This window comes from Amblyomma maculatum, chromosome 1 (assembly GCF_055883805.1).
Source record: "Amblyomma maculatum isolate TAMU_Amacu chromosome 1, ASM5588380v1, whole genome shotgun sequence".
NCBI lineage: Eukaryota > Metazoa > Arthropoda > Arachnida > Ixodida > Ixodidae > Amblyomma > Amblyomma maculatum.
Window position 1 is genome coordinate 240,385,760 of NC_139344.1, and position 22,030 is coordinate 240,407,789.

General features: G+C 43.5%; 1 protein-coding gene across 3 annotated transcripts in view; it reads left to right on the top strand.

Annotated features, from left to right (window-relative positions):
• Positions 1-7,026: 7,026 nt before the first annotated feature.
• ncm (pre-mRNA-splicing factor nucampholin) overlaps positions 7,027-22,030 on the top strand; it is a 70,068-nt gene continuing 55,064 nt past the window's right edge. Inside the window, exons 1-3 of one of the 3 annotated variants that reach the window (XM_084590686.1) lie at positions 7,027-7,182; positions 8,216-8,510; positions 12,059-12,438. In XM_084590686.1, coding sequence (XP_084446812.1) covers positions 8,260-8,510; positions 12,059-12,438 — 631 coding nt within the window. In that variant the 5' untranslated portion in view covers positions 7,027-7,182; positions 8,216-8,259. Of the gene's footprint in view, positions 7,183-8,215; positions 8,511-12,058; positions 12,439-22,030 lie in introns of those variants that run through there. The other 2 variants (XM_084590687.1, XM_084590688.1) reach the window with 2 other exon arrangements.

Here is a 22,030-nt window from a genome sequence, read left to right on the forward strand (position 1 = left end):
CTCGATTAAAGCGCAGCCATGGCGCAGCTCTCCACGCGCGGCTCTCCCCAAGCGGTGGCGACGGGAAGAAGGCGCCTCCCACCATGGCCTCCGAGATCACCTCCGCAGGGGTGATCTCGGAGGCCATGCTCCCGCCGGTTTCAGGCGACGCAGCAGGCCGCACCTAGTGCGAATGAAGTTTGTTTTTCTTGTCTGGTTTCAGCGAAGAATCTGCATACGCCCACTTCTTCTGATCCGTGCATATATGAGCGCACCTTGGGTAATAAGGGACAAGCAATGCTTATATTATTATAATTACCTAAAGAAGTGGTAGAAATTCATTTCTTGCAAGTCACTGCATTGCAGAGTGTAGTTTGGAAACACTTTGCTTTGTCCCTTAGAAATGCTGTGTATTACCAGAATTTTCATCAGTTCTTTATCGTATGTGCTTCATGTTGTTTAGTGTTACAAATGGGATACTAGCGTAACATTAATACTCCCCGGGCCTTGACCGAACGATGAGGTGGCGGTAACAGAGAAACAGTTGTAATTCAGGTGAACCGATTACATATCATTTAGAGCCAGAAATCCAAACCAAGCGGAAGCGGTCGCCCGACTTGGCGGCAACAGACCCGCAATTCACATGCATAGTCACAGACTCTCGAAAGGCTTGTGCAAGCTACTTGGCAGGGGAAATCTCTAAGCTAGCCAACAAAATTCTGAGACTTTGCATCAGGGACCACTGAACCAGGATCTCGCACCAAAACGAATGATCTGGACTCCAGGCCATCAAGGTCTCCATGGAAATGAAGCTGCATATACAACGGCCCCCGCACTACTTCTCCGAGAACCTCCCTGTATAAGCCTGAACGTCCAATCCCCCTGCTTCGGCTCAGTGCAGTCCGAGACTATTACTGCGAGGCCTATCGGAAACAGAAGAACGCGTTCTACGACGCCTCCAAACCAATACGCTGCTCTGCCTAGCTGAAGTAAAACATTTTAATCTGAAAATCAATGGGTATTGGCAACACTGTGGTGATGTGGCAGATGTCTATCGCATGGTCTGACCTGGAAACAAAATACCAAACTCACCTGAAAGGATAATTGGAGGCGGCCCTGCTCAGCAGCTCTGGACTAGATGGACAATGAGCTCTGGCTCAACGGGCTCGAGCGGCGGCTTCGACGGTCGACCATCACCTCCTCTCATTTCTAAATAAATTTTCAGCACCACCACCACCTCTTAAAACGCGCCGCTCTGTCGCCGAGTTCTGTCAGTTTTCACCATTTCTTTGTTTTCTGTAGCACGGGCAGGAGCTGCCAACTCGGGTCGCTCCTTTCATATGGGAGGGTGATATCAGAGTCAGCCTACGATACGCAGGTGCGTCCACATGGCTTGGTTGAAGCGTGACGGGGTTGAAGGAGGACGGGAAATTCAGTTACACGAGATAATACGCCCGATCTCACTTTCACTAAGAACGCCAAAGACGCCACTTGGAGAAACTGTGCGGTTGATTTGGGCTGAAATCATAAGATTCTGGAGATCGTCCTCCATACCTCTGATAAGCCCATATCAGAGAAGCAGGAATTCAAGTGGACAGACTGAGAATTCCGGTCAATCAGAAAGGCGAGGAAAGACTCCGCGTCCATCTCCGATATCGATGAATGGACGCACGGACTCAACGCCGACACCAAAAATTACACGAAGGCAATTGCGACCGACGTTCAAACAGAGAGGATGGACAGTCGCCACGATCATCTAATCGAAGTCAAGGCGTCCATCCTCAAGGCGTCCATCCTCGCCAGATGAAAAGGTCAGCGACTAAACAGGAAACTGCTAAGAAAGATTCCCGAACTGAACGGACATATCGAGGAGCACTGTCAAATCCTCTCCAAACGGCAGTAGGCGAGATATGCAACTCGGTCGACGCACAGTTGCACAACGGACAAACGTGGAAAATCATCTGTTAGATAACAAAAACACAAAGTCGCACCAAAGGGACTGCCTCTGCTGTACACCGAGGTCAAGAAACTTGGCGAAAATAGGGTGGCGAGTATACTGTGGCAGAGGTATCTCTCTCTGGGCCCCCTCTCACACAAGGTTCTTACGCGGGGAGGCCCAATAATAATAATAATAATAATAATAATAATAATAATAATAATAATAATAATAATAATAATAATAATAATAATAATAATAATAATAATAATAATAATAATAATAATAATAATAATAATAATAATAATAATAATTGGTTCACAGGAAGGGAAAGGCGCAGTACCTGTCACACTTGTTTTGTGGACACCTAAACCACGCCGTAGGGGAAGGTGGGAGTGCGAATGAAAAGGGAGAAAAGAGAGCCGTAGTGGAGGGCTACGGAGTAATTTCGACCACCTGGGGATCTTAAACATGAGCTGACATCGCACAAAACACGGATGCCACTTCGTTTCGCCTCCATCGAAACGCAACTGCCGCGGTCGGGATCGAACCCGGGAACTCCGGCACAGTAGTCAGGCGCCACCCAATGCTTCGCTAGATGAGGATTTCATTTCAGCAGCTCGTGTGGCCCTGCACGACCTTCACGGTAGGTCGGCTCCTGGACCGGATGGGGTCACAAATAAGACTCTGAGAAACTTGGACGACGACTCCCTGGACAAACTCACGGAATATATAAACGAACGATGGAGGGAGGGCTCCGTACCGAAGCAGTGGAAGACCGCGAAGACGGTACTCATCCCCAAACCCGGCAAGGCTCCTAGCTTGGAGAATCTGAAACCGTTCTCGCTTACTTCGTGCGTGGGCAAAGTATAATAGAGCATGCATACCTCAATCGAGTAAACACCTATCTCGAACTGACAGGTGCCTATCCCACACAACATCATCGGGTTTCAGCCTCACCCCTCGACGCAAGACGCTATGCTCCAGCTGAAACATCAAATCCTGGACAACGAGACCCTTAATTCCACCAAAACCATCCTCGGACTCAACCTCGAAAGCGCATTCGACAGGGTCGCACGTTCGGCGATCCTGGCTCACATCTCGCATATGAACCTCGGCAAAAGAGCCTATAATTACGTAAAATACTTTCTCACCGACAGAAGGGCGCTTCTCGTAGCGGGAGACATCATGGTGTGAGGAGAAAACGCTGGGAAGCACCGGCACCCCGCAAGGATCGGTCATTTTGCCCATGCTCTTCAATCTGCATGATTGGCCTTGAACAGAAGCTCGAAAGAGTAGAAAAGGTATCACAATCTACGCCGACGATATCACGAGCTGGGTAAACCGTGGCAGCGACGGCCAGCTCGAATCTTTGCTGCAGGAAGCGACGGATGTCGTAGAAAAATACCTGACTAGTACGGGGTTCCGCTGCTCGCCCAAAAAGTCGGAGCTCCTGCTGTACCGCCCCACTCAGAAGGGACGACCACCCAGCGGATCAAAGAAGACAGAATATGAAGACATCAAACACGAGTGACAGCGGAACCGTCCCCGGTGAAAAAAATCAAAGTTCTAGGCATGATCCTAGAATCCAACGGCGTAAATGGCGAGACGGTCAGTGAGCTTATACACAAGACTGCCAATGCAATGAGATTACTAGAGAAAGTCACCAATAGAAAAAGTGGCATGAGGGAGGAGAGTCTGATGCGACTTGTGCGTTCCTTTGTCTTATGCCACATAACCTACGTGGCTTCCTTTCACAATTGGTACAAAGCGGAGAAGAACAAAATAGACGTAATTATACGCAGGGTAAGGGTATACAAGACGGCGCTTAGACTGGCAGATTCGACTACCACAGAGCTCCTACTGCAACTAGGAATCCACAATACGTTGGACGAACTCGCAGAAGCGCAGAACATATCGCAGCTAGAAAGCCTGACGACCACCGTAGCTGGACGACACATACTCGAGCGGATTGGCATTGCCTACCACCGTGAACACGGGGAGAAAAACACGAGGAGAAAAAAGTAATCCCGTGGAATGTCAAGGATGGCATCCGAGTCGCACAAGTTCCGAGAAACGTACACCCGACGTATAATCAAGGCAGAAGACAGGCCAGAGCCGCGGCCCTGCTACGGAACTACGGAAAAGCAAAGCGCGCTTCGTGGACGCTGCCGAGTATCAAGACGATCGACGATACGCTGTCGCGGTCATCGGCACTGCCAGAACGCGCTTGTCCACTCCGCCAGCATAAAGTCCCGACACGCTGAAGTGGCCCAAGAATTAGCCATCGCACTTGCCATACCTGATCCCGATTGCGGGATCGTTGTCAGCAACTAGCGCATGGCAATAAAGAATTACGCCAAGGGGAGAATATCCGTGGAAGTCTGCCGAATAATCAAGGACTTGAAACTCTCATCTGACAGTAAGGTCAAGCTAATTTGGTTCCCGGCACATTTGGGGAACGTCTCTCCGCATCTCACCAACCTCAACAAAGAACCCCAGGTGGTCGAAATCTCCGGAGTCATCCACTATACGGCGTCTCTCATAGCCTGAGTCGCTTTGGGACGTTAGCCCCACAAACCACACACAACCAACCATGTCGCTCACTCATGGCGAGAGTCATGGAGAAGAAGGGGGGAGAGAGCCTTCTACCTGGCCCGAAACTATGCAGAGCTCTGGCAGTCGCGTGGAGGCAATTACAAACAAATACATACCCGAACCCGTAGCAGTACAACACGATTTACCCCGAAATATATGACACCAACATATGCAAGGTCTGCAAGACAAACATAGCAACACTTCAGCACATACTCTGGGAGTGTAAGACACAATTTAAAGACGTTAATCCCGAAACCCTCTCGTCGAGGTGCTCCCCTGCTCTGCGCAGTTCCAGCCTCAACGACCAACTCTGGGCCGTCCAGCAGGCCCTTGTGGCGGCGAAGAGACAAGATCTCGACGTTCCCACGTGGGAGACCTGGTCGCGTTAAACCCTGCCGGACACCAAATAAAGTTATTCCTCCTCCTCCACCTTTCTCGCTCGGCTCGCCGCGCATCGTCTTCTGACGCAGCGCTCTTCTTGGGCGTGCGCCGTAACATTAAAATGGCTGGGGTCCAACCCGGCTGAACTTGTTTTTCAGAATGGAAGCACGATTAAGCCTGGTCAGACACGGTTTGATCAGGTTTAATTCCTCCATGGCTGTCTGCGAACTTCAAAGACACCTGCAGAGCAGGGTCAAAACGATACGAAGGTACCAAGGGCATTTTTAAGGGGGATGTCCCAGAAAGGAGTCAGGTGGGCAGTGGTGATGGTGGAGGGATAGTGTCAGCGGGAGCTGGTAGGCTGTATGACATTGCGTCAATCAATGTTGTATATTTGTGGATATATATATATATATATATATATATATATATATATATATATATATATATATATATATATATATATATATATATATATGTACCGCTATGCATGAAGATAACAACTGGGTTTCGGTCCTCCTGCCTGACCAACGAAAATGTTACCAGTCAGGACAGAAACGAGAACAGTAACGTTAGCTAAACATGTAAAACAAACAAAATGGTGATATAAAAATGAACTTGTGTTTTCATGTCATATTTCATTTAAGTTCGTAGAGGTCGGTAAAAAAGGAAAGGAATATCGTGTCCATGCTGGCTGGCTTTTGTTTTCCTCTTCCGACGCTTTCTACCCTTCTTTACACGAAGTTAAATTGCAGCAAGCATTTCCGCTATCGTTAACTATGAGATTTTTTTTACTTATTCTTGCTTGAAACTAACAATAATTGCGATAATGCTTATGAGTTAACTCTCCGGAGCTTCCATCATATGAACCTTGTAGGAAAATCTTATTATATGCGTCGTTTCCTTGCATACGCCTCGATGAGGCGCATAGATCGCGCTCGTGACTTCGGGAAACGGAAAAAAAAAAAAAAAATGGAATGTCGATTACCACATCTTTTGAGCAGCTAACGCGCAATTTAAGCAACTTTCAAATTAATTTTAAAAATATCTACTGCGCCGAATGACCTGAAATTTCGAGGAATTATAATTTCATGTGAGTGGAGTGAAATGCAATAATCAGTTTATGCTCAAATGGTAGCTTTCGTGACCCCTTGAGTCCATAACCCATTTGAGTATAATAATAATAATAATAATAATAATAATAATAATAATAATAATAATAATAATAATAATAATAATAATAATAATAATAATAATAATTGGTTCCTGTGAGCACTTGAACCGCGCCGTAAGGGAAGGGAGGATGGTGGGAGTGAAAGAGGAAATAGAGAAAGCGGTGCCGTAGTGGAGGGTTCCGGAGTAATTTCGACCACCTGGAGATATTTGACGTGCACTGGAATCGCACAGCACGCGGATGCCTCTTCGTTTCGCATCCACCGAAACGCAGCCGCTAGCGGTCGAGATCGAACACCCTGGAACTCCAGCACAGTAGTCTGGCATATTAACCACTGCATACCGCAGCGGGGGTAACCTAGTTTCCTAAATAATAGGTGCTACTACCCTTAAGGAACAACTTCTACCACTCCTTTCCCGGAGACCTGGCTAAATTAGGCTAACTTGGTGGATTTTGGTTTGTAATGGGCAACAAAACCCGCTTTTATATATTATATTCATTGTTCAGTGTGCACTGCAGCCTCTGATGCCTATTTATTTGGTGCTATCTCTTCGAAAAATATAGCACAAGAGTGAGTGAGTGAGTGAGTGAGTGAGTGAGTGAGTGAGTGAGTGAGTGAGTGAGTGAGTGAGTGAGTGAGTGAGTGAGTGAGTGAGTGAGTGAGTGAGTGAGTGAGAAGACTTTATTTACACCGACGTAGACCTCGGGGCAGGGGCTCAGCTATGTATATTCTAGGCACTATAGCTCAGCCATGGGGAGGGTCTCCTTGCCGGCTCTCCTGCGCCGTGGCCGCAGAGAAGGTCTTGGAGTAAGCCTCCTCCGCCAGGCGTAGGACGATATTTTGTTCATTCGTATTTGGGCTGCGGATGTAGCACAAGACCTAAAAACAGGAATGTAGATTCAAAAATAGCGGGTCCGTGAGATGCGTACCATTAGATGGCGCAACCGGCACGTAGCGCAAGCAGCGTACAAATTTCTCGAATTTTGCCATTGTGCGCATCGTCCGGACTCCGGAGCTGCCATAGTTTTCCGCGCTTTTCGGCCAGCGTCTGTTTCAACGTTGAAGCCCTCTTACATACTCAAAGCGACCATTTTTGTTCTTCGGAAATGTGAGGTAGCAATCTATCCTTCTCTTCTTTCTCCAAGTGCTTTGTACCTGCGTATACAACTCCTTTCCTGTGAGCAGTCTTGAGAAGCGCCCAATATAGCGATGCGCGTTGGTATGCTTGAGCTTGGTTTGTTTCAAGTCAGCGTAAAGCTGCGAAAATATGTTCTGTGAGGTGCTTGCTACTTGTAATTCATGTCTCTCCGTGCACCACACTGTCCGCTGCGACGGACGGATCAAGCGCAGTCGGCTAGAATTGCTTTCGCTTAGCCAGATTTCTCCCCTGACTTGCGTTGTTTTGTATCTTTTTAATATGAGGCTTGATTTTAGCAGCATTTGAAACGGCGTACCATGTACATGCAGTTAATATTGTGTACGTTGGGGCATACGGAAAGGCATTACGTTGTACGTATACACATATGACGAATTAGTAAACAAGGATTCTCTTTTAGCTGCTGGGCGCAGTGTTACCCTAATACGCCTAAATTGCAGTTGCTGAACCTCCTTAATAGCTAAAACGAACAAGCGTTTGTTTCTATTGCGGAGGTGACGTAAAAAGCGAGGAAATGTAAAGATAATAAGCCGTTATTGCTTATTTCCAAGAGAGTTACAAAGATAAACCGGCGTTTCATGTCCTTGCTCATCAATTACAAATATGCGGCGTAGCATAGAAAGGAGCACACTTATTTACAGCTCTCGAGCGCTGCTGTGCGGAAGGAAGAAAGCGAAATTCTAAAGCGTGTAGTGTTTCAGAGATGGTACTTGCACAGACAGGTAGACAGGGAAGTGTGCAAACACTATCACCTTGCCCTTACTAAATCAACTACATTAAGATTCCAGATCACTTGCTTCACGGCCCACTGCCGAAATGCTCTAGACAAGTGTGCTCACCTTTATAGGTGTGATGCATTGTACCTTGCTTGCCTTAATAAGTTGGTACCCGCGGGTTTTTTCACACACAGAATCTGCAGCCTGTAGTTTTGATTTGTGTTCACCTCACTTGTATTGATACTTGTATAGCCGAACTTGTGTTTTGTTCCAGGAGTCTCTGAAAAGTAGCACTGTGCATTGTTTGGGTGTTTCAAAATGGCCGATGAAGGAGATCAAGTGTTGAAGAGCGCAGATCGTAAAGGCTCGGACTGTCTTGTTTTGGGAAATGAAAGCCCGGTTCAAGATGATGTGATTGGTGAAAAGGCATCAGAGTCTCAGGATGCAGCAAGTCGATTTCAGCAGTGGGACTGCCCTCCTTGGGACAGATGGTCACGTGAAAGGAGTACAGACTCGAGGGAAAGGAGTGTGGATTCACGTGACTCAGCTACACGGGAGAGGGATTTTCGGTGAGTGTCCACACAGCAACATAGATTTGTGCAGTGTCATTAAAACATATAGGGAGCAGTTGAAGGGAGACCAAGGATAAGTAGAAGTATTGGTGGACTACCATTTTTTGATGACAAAAAATATGTATACTTTCACAGAAAACAAAGCTCTTTTAAACTAGAAGTTGAAAGTGAATGTGCTACCACTGCTGACCATTTACGTAAGTACACTGTGCTGATGGTAGGTGATATGTTTTGGTAAATAGAACTGAAAATGAAAGGCACTGTACTCATTATGATAATGTTTGCATCATTACTGTGAGTATTCGTGCAGGTGGGTAAAACAAAACCTGATTATGGATCCACCATCATGTTCAGTATCAACACTAATGTAAGTCTGAAGTGGCTGAACAACGAAAAAGAAAATCTATCTTCAAGTTTCTTAGCAATGAAATAGATGAATGATGAGATGAATGAAACACACACACACACGCACGCGCACACACACACACACACACACACACACACGTGTGTGTGTGGGGGGGGGGTGGGGGTCATTCATCTCATCATTCATTTCATCTATTTCATGTGTGTGTGTGTGTTTTTTACTGCTGCTGCTCCAAAAAAAAATGTCCAGGCTGGTGAGAGATTCCGCTACCAGAGTTCAAAAACTTGATAGAGCTGTCCTGAATGTCTCTTTAACATTACATTTTATGTAGCGTGTTGTGCACTTATATGCATGCCGTAGAATGCCTCTCCCAGCAAAACCATTTAATCATTAGAGGTCATAACTTCACATAGAAATGGCATTTGGTCATCAGTATTTTTTATGCCAAATTTGTTTGGGGTATTTGCCTTATATTCTATCAGGAAAAGTCAGATATTTGCATTTTTTATTTATTTATTTCTTATTTCCAAATACTGCAGGCAGCAGCGCTGCCCAAGCAGGAGAGGGGTTACATGGTCTGCAATAACAGTTCAGCAAACATATTTTCATTGGTGCATTCAACAATAAATTGAGGCAAACGGTTCCACTGATGTGTTGTGAGGGGAAAGTATGAATTCTGGTAAAGTTTGGTCCTGGCGAAATATGGGCTTACTACTTTGGAGTGGTTCAGTCTACTACTAGATCTCTGGGGTGCAGCAAAAATATAGGTATCACGTGACAGACCAGACTTGTTGTTATACAGCATGTGAAAGAATTTCAGCCTAGAGACCTGACGGCATACTTTAAGGGGTTCTAGCTTAAGCTGACTCAGCATGTTAGAGACCGAAGATGTTGAACGGTAATCAGAAAAAATAAATCTGGCTGAAAGACGCTGGATGCGCGGCGACGAAGTACCAAACCAAGCCGCTGTTCCAGTAATGGATCTGGTGGTACAATCTTGCGTTCCAAGCCTAAAAATGTATGCATTGTGATACAAACAAGCAAAACTCTTCAAATTTAGCCTAGTTCTGTCATGGCTAAGTTTTGGTGATTACTATTGATAAAGCAGTCAGTAAATCTCTTCAAACCTTCTCAACTCCACCTGCCTACCTTCCTTCACCGAATCTCTATGGCAGTGCTGCCACAAACAAAACGAGATGGTGCCACCAGCGTCATCGCTGTCAAAGCGGCTTGTTTTGTTTCACTGTCACCGCAGACAATGTGTATGTCCGACTTCTCCTGATCGAATCAGGTAAGTACCCTAAACAAATTTTGTATAATGAAATACTGCCGACCAAATGGCATTTCTGTGGAAAACATGGGCTCTAAAGATTCATTGGTTTAGCTGGGAGAAGCATTCTATGGGACGCATGTGATATCACAAAGCACAATAGTGACACTAGCAAAGGTGGCTGTGATGAGTAATACCCCTGTCAAGCTCGCAAGTTAAGGGAACCTACGGGAAGTGTCACTCACTATAAGTACACTTTGCCCAAGCTAAACGCCGCAAGTGAACTCGCAGAAAAGTATCGTCTGTTGCAGAAGTTTGCATACCAACGCGCCAGGCGGAGGAGCAGTATCGCTCCCGAGAGGCAGCGCTGCGCCCGCCGGCGCGGCCTGGTGACGCAGTTATAAAGAGTGAGGAGGCTTGTTCTCTTCCCCTCATCCCGCGGTTGATATCGCACATTTTTGCTCTCAGCTGCGCGATGAGGGGAAGAGAACAAGCCTCCTCACTCTTTATAGCTGCGTTACCAGGCAGCGCCGGCGGGCGCAGCGCCGCCTCTCGGCAGCGATACTGCTCCTCCGCCCGGCGCGTTGGGCTGCAAACTTCTGCAACAGACGGTACACTTTGATTGAAGTACGTTGCGGGGAACGCACTTTCTGGCCAAGTGCGTAGCCTCGTCTCTAACTATTTCATTGGTACAAAATGTAATTTGTAGAAAAAAAGGATACAGAGGTTCATTTTAGCTTTTTAACAGCTTTTAATAAAATTATTCGGTTCTAGTGGCGTCACACTATCATCAGACGCTGCGTCGTCTCACGTCGCCATGTTGGTCTGTCTAGGCTAGGAAGCTGTCTCGGCTGGTCTTGGCTTGAAACTTTTTGAAAAACACTGAATAGGTGACAAAAAATAGGCTACATTTGTTTTTATTTAAATTCAGTTCACAACAATCAGTTTTGGAATTTTTTTTTAAAATGTACATCTTTAAAACATGAGCTGTTTTTCCGTCGCCATTTTTTTTTTTTTACTGAGAGTGCACTCTGTTTTTTCGTTTAGCACCGCGTATACCAAAGTGTGACTCAAAGCACTCGAAGTTCCAGAAGTGCACTTAACTTGCGCGCTTGACAGGGGTATTAGAATAAAGAGTATTTTGTGGCATGTCATATCATTGTTTAGTTTATAACCTCATTACTGAAGCAGTTGTTGGTTACCTTTCGTATCTGCGCCTACATTAGTGATGTTCACATTTCTTTAGAAACAGTCTAATTATACAGTGTTCTGCAACTTTATTGTAAGAGTTTTAAAAAATTTTCCCACCTCAACCAGAGGCTCATTTGTGCTGAAACTGCGCAGAAAGCATGCGCGTTGTTGTCCTCTTCTTTACGAGGTAAGTTTGACCATGGTGCTTTTTTGGTTTGGCCGCGCATGATGAGAAACCAGAACCGAGACTGAGGAGCAAAAGACGCAAATGCCAATTTTCCCCCGAAGGGCAGCGCTGCCGCCACCTAGCACCATTACCGGAATGTGCTATACTTGCCTCTGCGCTCTCTCCCAGCGACGCCAAATGATGCCATGGCTGCCTTTTGCTGGAAACTCTGTGCTGGCGTTTTTTGCTCCTCAGTCTCGTCGCAGACTGTTCTGGTTTCTCGTCATGCGCAGCCAAATCAAGCAAGCATCATGGTCAAACTGACCTCGTAAAGAAGGGGACAACAGCGTGCAAGCTTTGTGCGCAGTTTCAGCTCAAATGAGCCTCTGATTGAGGCGGGAGAATTTTTTAAAACGGGTACGATAAAGTTGCAGAACACTGTACAAGCAGTTAAATTATATATGGCTATTTCTGTTTGCAGTTAGAATCTGTTTTTTTGTCACTCACTGATTATGACTGCCATATTGAATGCAGTCTGATGTGGGTCTGTACAGGTATGCTGAAGAGCGTAAACGTGACCGTGAACGTGGCCGGCGAGAAGAGGTCATTTTGTATCGTCACAGAGGCTCGGAAAGTGCAAACAGTGAGAGCACAGAAGAGGAGGAAGTCCAGAGTGTGAATGAAAGCCCAGTTAATGCTGCAACTTTCTCTGTTGCTAAAGATAATGCAAAAAGCCGAAAGACATTGTTGCAGGATGCCCTTCCTGCATCACACACCAGCTTAGAAAATACAGAGCACAGTTCAGCCCCAGCCATGGATGCCCATCTGAAGACTGCGAAAACCTCCAAGAATGCACCGGTCAGCAAGGAAGGCACCTGGGGAACGGAACTTGCCAAAGGTGAAGCCTTAGGCCGTCTTCCAAATAATATTGAAAGTGAGTTTAGGAAGGGGATCATCTCTGTACTTTTATGTTCCCATGTTCAAACCTTTAGTTTTTCCAAAATTTCAACGACTTGAATTCAAATTTTGTGAGCTAAGGAAATGAACACCCAAGAAACCCTACAATAGTTTGTAATATCAGTGTGATCATACACTTTGGTATTTCATACTGTTCGAAAAATGAAATAATTTGTAGACAGTTTCGAATAGTTTCAAATGTACCGAAAAGTGAAAAGTTGCCCTTTGTGCCCTTTGTGCCTTTTGCTCCTTTTGCTCCTTTTCTCTTCCTTGATGTATTTTCTCTTCCATCATTTTGCTACATTTGTTCCTAGGGTCATCATTGTAAGTGGGTATATAAAAAGGGATAATATATAGATGTGTTCAGATAAGAACGGCAGTCGAGGTGTCGTTTCAATGAAGTCTTTATATGTGGTGGGCAAATGTCTCGACACAAAGGCATGAACCTTAGTTTTGCAAGGTATGCCGTAGTTTTCTCGGGAAAAATTCGTATATCACTAGACGTGCAAAATGCCGTTTTTGGCGTTTCAAAAAGTTGCAGGTTTAGGCTTGCTGCTTGCGCACTCTCAAGTTTTGTCATCTATTATTTTTTACTGACTTAATCTCTGCAACATTTACTTTTATATGAACTATTAGAAACCCGTTTTGTTGCAGCAATTGATTTATTCAAAAATTTCGAACCTTGTTTCGGGAGCAACGTGCTCCAAAAACGTTCACTTTCAACCTTACATACTGCATGAAGTAAAACTAACCGGCCAAGAAGACGCACACAGGAAAAATCGACACAGAAAGAAAGAGGCTGGATTCTCTGTGTCGATTTTTCCTGTGTGCGTCTTCTTGGCCGGTTAGTCTTACTTCATGCAATGCACCAACTAGCCCAACAACGTGTTTTACTGACTTACATACTGGTATGACACCTTAAGTTGATTGCATTAAAGCTTTTTCTCTTTGATATGCAGGTTATTTTCTTGATTTCAGACAAAATTTTGAAGCTCTAGACCGCTAGGTGTCTCCACAATGCATCAAAATCGCCCGAAATTCGAAAACAGCAAAACAAAAAAAGGGCTACTTTGATTCCAATTTTAGAAAAAAAAACATCTTCAATTTTTTTAAAATCCCCCTCAAGAATCCTCAGAAATATTACGAACTAAAAGAGTGTTGCATTATATTGTTTTTAAAAAAATATAAAACTGAGTGCTTGTTCTGCAAATTGCCAATATTCAGCCCTGCATTCTATTACGATGCAGTGAAGTGTTTCCACTGAAACATTTTCTCTATATTATCCAGGCCTTGTTCTTTATTCTGGGGAAAAATATGTAGCTTTAGAGTTGTCCTTTCTTTTTTCATATTATTTTGAAATACTGCCAAAATTCAAAAATATAAAAAAATGGACAAATTTGATTCGAATCTAAAGAACTGCCACATCTTTGATTTTTATTGGAAGTATTGCATTATGTAGACTAAAAATGTGAAAAAAATGTAAAACTGAGCGCACGTTTTTATTCTATAGAATTGCTTAGGGCTTCTCTTTAAGGAGTAAGCATTAAAAATTCTATTTAGTATTTGCTGAATTTACTTACATTTTATCTTATGCAATATCCTTAGCCTTCTCAATGCTTATAAGGTTGTTTTCTGCTTGTTGACAGTGTTGATGATAGCTTAAAATGGAATAAATTTGCTATACTTGGTATATACTCTGCCGTGCTAGACATATTTTTGCTACACATGCTGCTTTACACATGTTAGCTACCCCTCTTTGACTCTTGGCCGCGGCAGTATAGTATGTATTCTACATCTTTTTGAAGACCTCTCCTTATCAGCGTCGTATCTACTAGATTTTAATCTCATGTCATTAAAGGCCCCACTCTCCAGGAAATCTGGTGTCGGTGTTGGCATCAGCGTTGTGACCAAAAAATTCACGGTGATGCCTCTGGCAAGTGGTCGTTTACAGGGGGCGTTGCTGAGCAGGGATTGGTTTGCGGGTTGTGCGACATCATGAGACCCCATAACGTGGCCGAGATGGCAAGAGCTGTCTACTGAGGCTTGTAAAATTGGGAAAGTTAGATGGAAATTGAACCCATCGGGACCCTAGACCCCAAATCAGACATGTTATTTTTAGGCCATGCAGACACTTTGTATCTATGTAGGGTGGCCTTTCACTTGATGTGGTAACTAACAACTGTATGCTAATGAGTGTGTGACAAGTAATAGAGGCACAAATTAAGGAATTAGCGGCTAAGCAAGTAGCACAGTGCATGCACACGAGCAAGAATCCACAGTGGGAACCGTCACACAGGATTCATTGTTCCAGATGAGTGTGCCTGAAGAGAAGATCTAGCCATAGAAGTAGGCATATCTTGTCTACGTTATAGCTTGTTTGTATTTTCTTTCCATTCATTTTTTGCGTGTTAACTGATGTGTGCATGTAGTTTTGAAATTTACGTGCATGTGCTATTTCTTTTTTTTTTTTTTCCTTTTGTGTCCTGCAAGGCTGCTGATTTGCTGGCCAAGGTAGACAATACAATTGTTTGTTTTGGTTGTGCTGGTTTATTATTCTTTATGGGGTCCTAAACCACTCTTGTCACCTCTTTTTTATGCTTGTTGTAGCCTTGAGCATCCTTTGTACTGTTACTGTGTCTTCTGTGGTGCCTTAAAAAATAAAATGCATGATTAGTCAGCTTCCCTTTGTGAAGAAAGAATTGTGTGCATTCTTAAGTGTGGCATCAGAAAAGAAGAAAAAAAAATATGAACAGTATGGTATCATTTGACTGGCCAAGTAGCGTAAGCGTAGCATGTACTGGTATTAAAGAAGTTCTGTTTCTTGTTTTGGGCGAGTTTTCTCTACCTCTCAGCATGTCAGCTATACAAAGGGGGTAGGGAATGGCTTGAAAGCAAATTACAAGTTTTGTGCATGCTGGTTTAGGACTCATTAAGCTTATTCAGAGCATGGTCGCTCATGAGAAAATGCTTAGCAGCTTTAGTGCCAATTAAATACTTCCAACTGCTTTTGTCATGACAGTGAATTGAGTTCATCTAGTTTGGTGATGTTCTGAAAATTCTGATTCTGTGTTGTTAGAATGACATCATTGCATTGCACAGTTAGAGCATTGTAACTTGTGGTCGTGTAGTTGTTTTTATGTGCAACATAGAAAGTTGTACAGGGTCCACATACTGAATCAGTTTCTTATGTTGCAACATATGGCGCGAGGCCACACTGCAACAAACTCCAATTTCTTGTTGTTTCTGCATTTGACCTTGTTGTGTCAGTGTGCTCCATAGCGGTGGTTCGGTGGTTAGGGCACTTGACTGCCGATCCAGGGGTCACGGTTTTGATCCCAGCCATGGCTTTTTAATGGAAGCAAAAAAGCAGGGCACCCTTGTACTGTTCGATATCTGTGCATGTCAAAGAACCTTAGATGATTGAACTTCTAGAGCCATCCACTATGGCATTCCTCATAGCCTGAATCACTTTGAGATGTTTAATCCTCTAAGACCATAAAACCTATTTTGTGAATGTGTGGCATGTTGATTGTGCCTGGTTTCATTTCATGCATCAAAGTGGTGGCATAATAAGATGTTAGAGGTGCAGGATATCATTAATACCACTAGAATTACGGTTATGAAACAATGCAGAGGAATAGAGTGGTAGGAGAGGCTCCAGTAATTGCAAATAATAATACAGGATGGTGGAAATATTGTGCGAACGAAGCTTACAACCTTGTGTGCATAACGCCTCTGGACTTTGAATGTACCAAAAGCATGGGATAACGGGAGCAGAATTTTAAGAATGGCTTGAAGAAGAAAGAATTATATGCCTGCAGTACATTTACTGTATTGTCTGTTACCTATGAGATATCTCCCGACGTAAAGCTAATAGGGTCGTAGCATTGATGACTTCAGTCAGCCAAGGCAAAAGCTGATTTCTGGAAAGAGTGCACTACAACATGCCATATTCACGCCATCAAGCAAATTAAAGAGATATTGGCAGACTGTAGCTAATCCCTGTGTGCAAGGGCTTCCCCGGGAATTGAATTTTGGAAAGAGGAAAAGGGGGGTGGGGGGGGGGGAGCTGTGAATTTCTATCGGTGGTTGGGGGGTAAGGGTTGTTGAGTGTAGAGAAGAAGCAGCAGTCATATTTGGTCAATGCAAAAAAAGAAAGAATATTTTAAATGTGCCATTAGGAAAACAAGGGGGTGTCTAGGGAAGCTACTGCTTGTGTGTATTTTAAACTGCATGTAATTTAGAACTGTTTATTCATTTGAATTATCAACAGTTATGCAGGCATTGCATATCCAGCATATTGAGAAAGGAAATATGAATTTGGAAGGAAACATCAACAAGGACTGCACTGAGGCCATATCCCTTCACAAGCAAACTGAGAGTTCTAATCAGAACAAGGTCTTGATAGGGGGATGCGCATTGCTTGCTGCTGCTTACTGCATGTTATTAGAGCTGTTTAGAGGGTTGGATTGCGAAGAACAAGATGGGGAGAAAACCATACTAACTTGAGGTTCTGATGACAACGTTAGAATTGAAGTGATGAATTGCAGTGCATTCATAGTGCCAAAATAGACATTGCAACTGTAGTCGTTAAAAATAATATGAAGAGAATTAAACTGATCTTCAACAGTAAGGGAATGGAGCAGTAGTTTAAGATTGGTAATGAAGTATTGAAACTAGCATAACATCCATTGGGGCCAAGTAGTGATGGCAGATGCAGACCGTGGAGAAATTTCCAGGATGAGAACATAAGGGAGAAGCGGGCTAGTTGGTGACTGGTATTAGAATGCATCTTGAAACCGTGCAAAAAGACAAGGGACAAGGAAGAAACCAACAGGACAGAGCAGGGAACTTCAACTGGTTTATTAGAGCCGGGTTCCAGAAATCTTCTCCGAGTGCGCTTTTGGTCTTAGCTTCACCCATGAGATGCCAGCGCAAGGATCCTTGCAATTGCTGGATATCTGTATTGTTGTTCGCAAAACCCAAGCATGCTGGAGGTATCGGCATCGCTCAAAAACGGCTATCTTAAACCACCAGTCAGCTCATTCCAAGCTTGTAAAAAGGGGTATCGCAAAAAACTGCCTGTGTGCTGCTTTGGACAAGTTGTGCAATCATGAAATGTCACATTGTGGGCTTCCAGCTACAAAGGCTGACCAGTGATGGTTTTTCCCGGGATTTAATTACCTCTGTGCTAGAGGCCCTTGTCAGTGAAGCTAGGGGCATACCTGAGCACTGCTGCAGGGAGGAAGCGCAACGCAAGAGACCGGTTGCCATCCCATATTACCACCATATCTCGCATCACTTGAATAAAATGGCTCAGAAAGGTGACGTGCCAGTGGTCTTCACTGCACATCAAAAACTGGCTGGCCTATGCAATAAGGTGCAGGGTAGGCACAAAGAAGAATGTAGTATAAAGAGTGGAGACAGGTTTGTCCCGTGCAAAAGTGGGGTTGTATACTGATACCCCTGCCCTGTGGGGAAACCTACATTGGACAAACTGGACGTTGTATAAGTGTCAGCACCACGCAGGAGTGGGCGCATCGGCGGGGGGAGGTCATGTGGCCGACCATTGTCGCCATTGCCGTGGTTGCACGCCTCAGTTCCACAAGACGACAATCTTGAAAAAGTTTGCGTCTAAACTAAGTAGAGAAGTGTATGAGGCCTGCTGTATTAAGAAGGAATCCGGCTCATATGTGCCAGCAAAACCTCGGTCAACTTGTCTGATAAAGAGTTTGCATATTTGGATAGCATGATGTCCCGTATGCACCTGCGCACCAGTGTTACGGGATGATCGTTTGTTAGGTTATAGTGTGATGGTAATGACTGTATAAATGTGATGCTCCGTTGTTGGTTTCTTCCTCGTCCCCTATCTTTTTACGCGGTTTCAAGAAGGAGAATGTCTTGAAGTGTACTTATGTATTAATGAGGAGCTTCTTTCAAGTTGACTTTTTTTTAGTGGCTATATTCATGTGTGGAATTGATTAGCTTTCAGTGCTTGTTTTGCTGTGGTGCTTTGTTGTCTCATGGTAAAAGCATTTTTGGGAAGTAGCTTTGTAGCTTTTTAAATAGGGACAAACTTTCACCTGATTATTTATTGATAGCTGTAGGAGAGACTGGGTATTTCAATTTTGAGGTGCAGGCTGTTGGGTGTGGTGCAGTTGTTGCGGTTGCTTCTGTATCTTAGATGGAGCTGAGAAGCGTTGCTGGTTTTCTTAAATTCTTGGAGTGAGAGCACTAGTAATTATTGCATTTTCCACAAAAGTGAAGGTTGCTACTTTTGTGGTATGACTCGGAACTTTATGTTGCTCCAGCCTACCTGTTATGTGACTTTTTCTTTAGCACATTACCATGTAATCAGAATATGCTATGTTTATGGATTGGACACAGTCCAGTGGTGTGAGGTATTACACACTACATCAGTGGTCTCGTGTGTAAAGCTGGCTGTTGTTTCAACTGTGTGGGATCGTGATGGCTGGTATGGACTGTTGTGCAGGAACGCATTGGCACAAACAATATTGCTGTCACACAGGCTCTCAATTAGGTTCAAACCAAATGTAGGCTTTGTGTTGCTGTGCGGTCAGTTCTAAATTGAGCCTCATCGTGCTTGTGCCAGGGTGGTTCCTCTAGCATAATCGAGTCTTTTAATCCAGGCTGCTGATCTACAGTTACTTTTGACATGCACAAAAAATCTTTAGTAAAACCAGCTTTTGGGAAAGTTGGTTATTCTTCCACATAACTGTAGCACGAAAACAGATGACCACCAAAGAGAGGAAACACACAGCAGTGATTGTCCGTGTCGTGTGTTTCCTTTCCTTGGTCGTCTTTTTTTCGTGCTGCAGTTATGTGGAACAAAAAAACCTTTCAGGCACGAGCAAAAACTGACCAAGCTGCTTGCAGCATCTTACACTACTATGTTTGCATATAGCACCACGTGGCATATTGCAGACCAACTTCTTGACCAGGGCTTAGTGGGAACTAGTAGCAGTATTTATTGCGTGTTAAGTGCACTTGGAATTTCGATGAGGGCCACACTCGGTCAGGATCGAAAGTGCCAGTATGAGAATATTATAAGCCTGTTATGTAGTGGGTGTAGGTATTTAGAAATTTCATTATCTGAAATTCTTTCTTTGTTGATCCACTGGGCCGCATGCGTCGCAAAATATTTGCGACTTGTCTCCACATCTTATGGTCAATTTCAAAGCTCATGGCTGTTTTTTATTGTGTTTAGGCTTTCTGGTAAACTCACTATGAATCAGCAGTGTTGTTTACATCACATTGTGAATTCAATTACAGGAGAAGCATGTTTACTGAAGCTTGTTAAAGTTTAGCAGATCATCTGAGAAAGGAAGTTTTATGGAAGTTATCAGAGTAGCGAGCTGTTTGAAGCTTCTGTATTAATTTTTGTTTGTGTGTATATGTTCAAAGGGTTATGTAAAATCCAAAAATGAGCTTTTTAGTCACTTAAGTTTCCAATAAATGATTGGGAATTTTATTTTATGTATCTTGAACAAAAAAAGATTTTATTTGTTGCTTTTTTTGTGCGTGAATGTACTTTGTGTGGTGCTGCTCAAATAAACTACAGTAAGCTTGTGCAATGTAGTATGTCCAAATTACAATGCAGTAAAGTTGTTTATTACGCAAAGAAATGAATTTTAAATGTTGCTGGTTTATAAGTTATGGAAGTGATGGCTACAGTAGTCTGGAAAGGGACATAAAGGGAGAAAGGTAAATGGATAGCTACTTTGTAACAGTTTGTAAATGGGACTGCGCCGCTCGCATTAATCCATCAGCCATGTTGAAGGCCGCCCCTTTCGTGACGTCAGAGTTGAAGTTGCCATGGGAGCATGTAACTATGTAATGCAAACAAACAAGAAAGTTTTGTGATATGAATGCCATGCATTCTTGAAACTGTTGGTTTGAATCTAAGTGCTGGGAAGTTATGGCTATTTGTTTAATTACAAGTCAACCATTTGTTGTAATTTTTCTCAGTCATTTTAGGATAAATTTCTGAGTTTATGCTGACTAGTGATGCACATTTGAGTGATATATGAGAACATACTGTGAAGGTCCTGTTGTATTCCATGTGATAAATGGGTAGAGGCTGGAAGAAGGATAAAATATGCCGAGTTAAAGTGAGGCTGGTGATAAATTAGAGTTGGCCTGCATCAATTGATTACTGTCTTCTTTTGGCAAAGGCTGCTATAACTGATAATGGAGCTTGTATAAACCGGAAAAATAAAAAAATAAAAACTTGCAGGATGGTTACGAGTTCGTGATGTGAATGCTGTGCCGGTGTTACGGTGAAGGGAGAAGTTTTAGAAAACAGTGACTAATTATATTTGCCTCGAGGTTGAAGCAACCATTCTTTATACTGGAGCATACTAGGTGAAATGTTGCTCTTAATCGTTTGTGAGGCGTTGTGGCTACTTGGGCTAGCACAGCCATTGGGAGTGGTTCCGGTCCGCTACCTCTAATCCGCGTCAAGATTCTCATAATTGCTCTGTTTTCATGTGGTTGATTTTGCAGTGGTTTGCAGAATTTGAATTCTTTTTATTTTGTTTGGGAGGGAGAGGTTATGTTTATCTGCGAACAGCGTGCCGGGTAATTTTTTTAAACTGTTTACAGCCTCGTATTTGAAAAACTATGAGAGATACGTCTGTACGGTCCATGTAGGTGTGCTTTACAGCAAAACAGACATTATATATGTGGTACAGTTTGATGTCTAAATGTTCGACTAGAATCAACTAATGAGCTCTCTAAATATTGATTTAGGGTACATTATATTGCAAAATTGAAAGCTGTCAACATCAAAGGTGAGATCCCTTTTTAAATTTACTTGCTCTGCAGTGCAGTTCGAAATATGGAATGTCAAAAATGTGCATTTGAAAGGTCGTTGAGTTGGCTTTCCAGCATTGAATAATTATAGAATGATGTCGTTGCACATGGTACTGTCGCCAAAACAATCAACGCTTTCTACGTCATCAGGTATGCAAACGCTGTCTCTATTTTTAACGCTTAAGGCCTGCAATAGACACCATTTCGTGTATGTTGTATGCTAGAAAGACAGCACAACCAGCTTTCAAATGTGTATTTTTGATGTTTGTTATTATGATTATCTGATTATGAAAATTTAAAAATTGGGTTTGTCTTTGATGCTAACGGCCTTCAGTTTCGCAAGGTAATTTTGGCCCTTAAAATAAATAATTGATTATTTAGCATCGTAAAATTAAAACCACGGAAACGACAAGACGGAGGCAAGGAGTCAACACAGGGCGGTACCGACAACTAACATTTATTGAAAACATATTTGGCTTATATGGACCAGATGCACACAAATTGCAAACAATCACTAAGTGGGCGGGTGTAAACATGAGCATACAAAGTAGAGCAAACGTTACTATAACAGTCACGACATAGATGGCTTGAAAGCAGCGAAAAAAAACCCACGGTCAATCTTAAAGTCGGCAGAAACGTGAGAAACAAATGCAAAAGAACCAATACCAATCAGCATAAGGATGGCATGAAAACTGGGCAGAGAAGACACATTCAATAGGAGGAAAAAAGTGTAA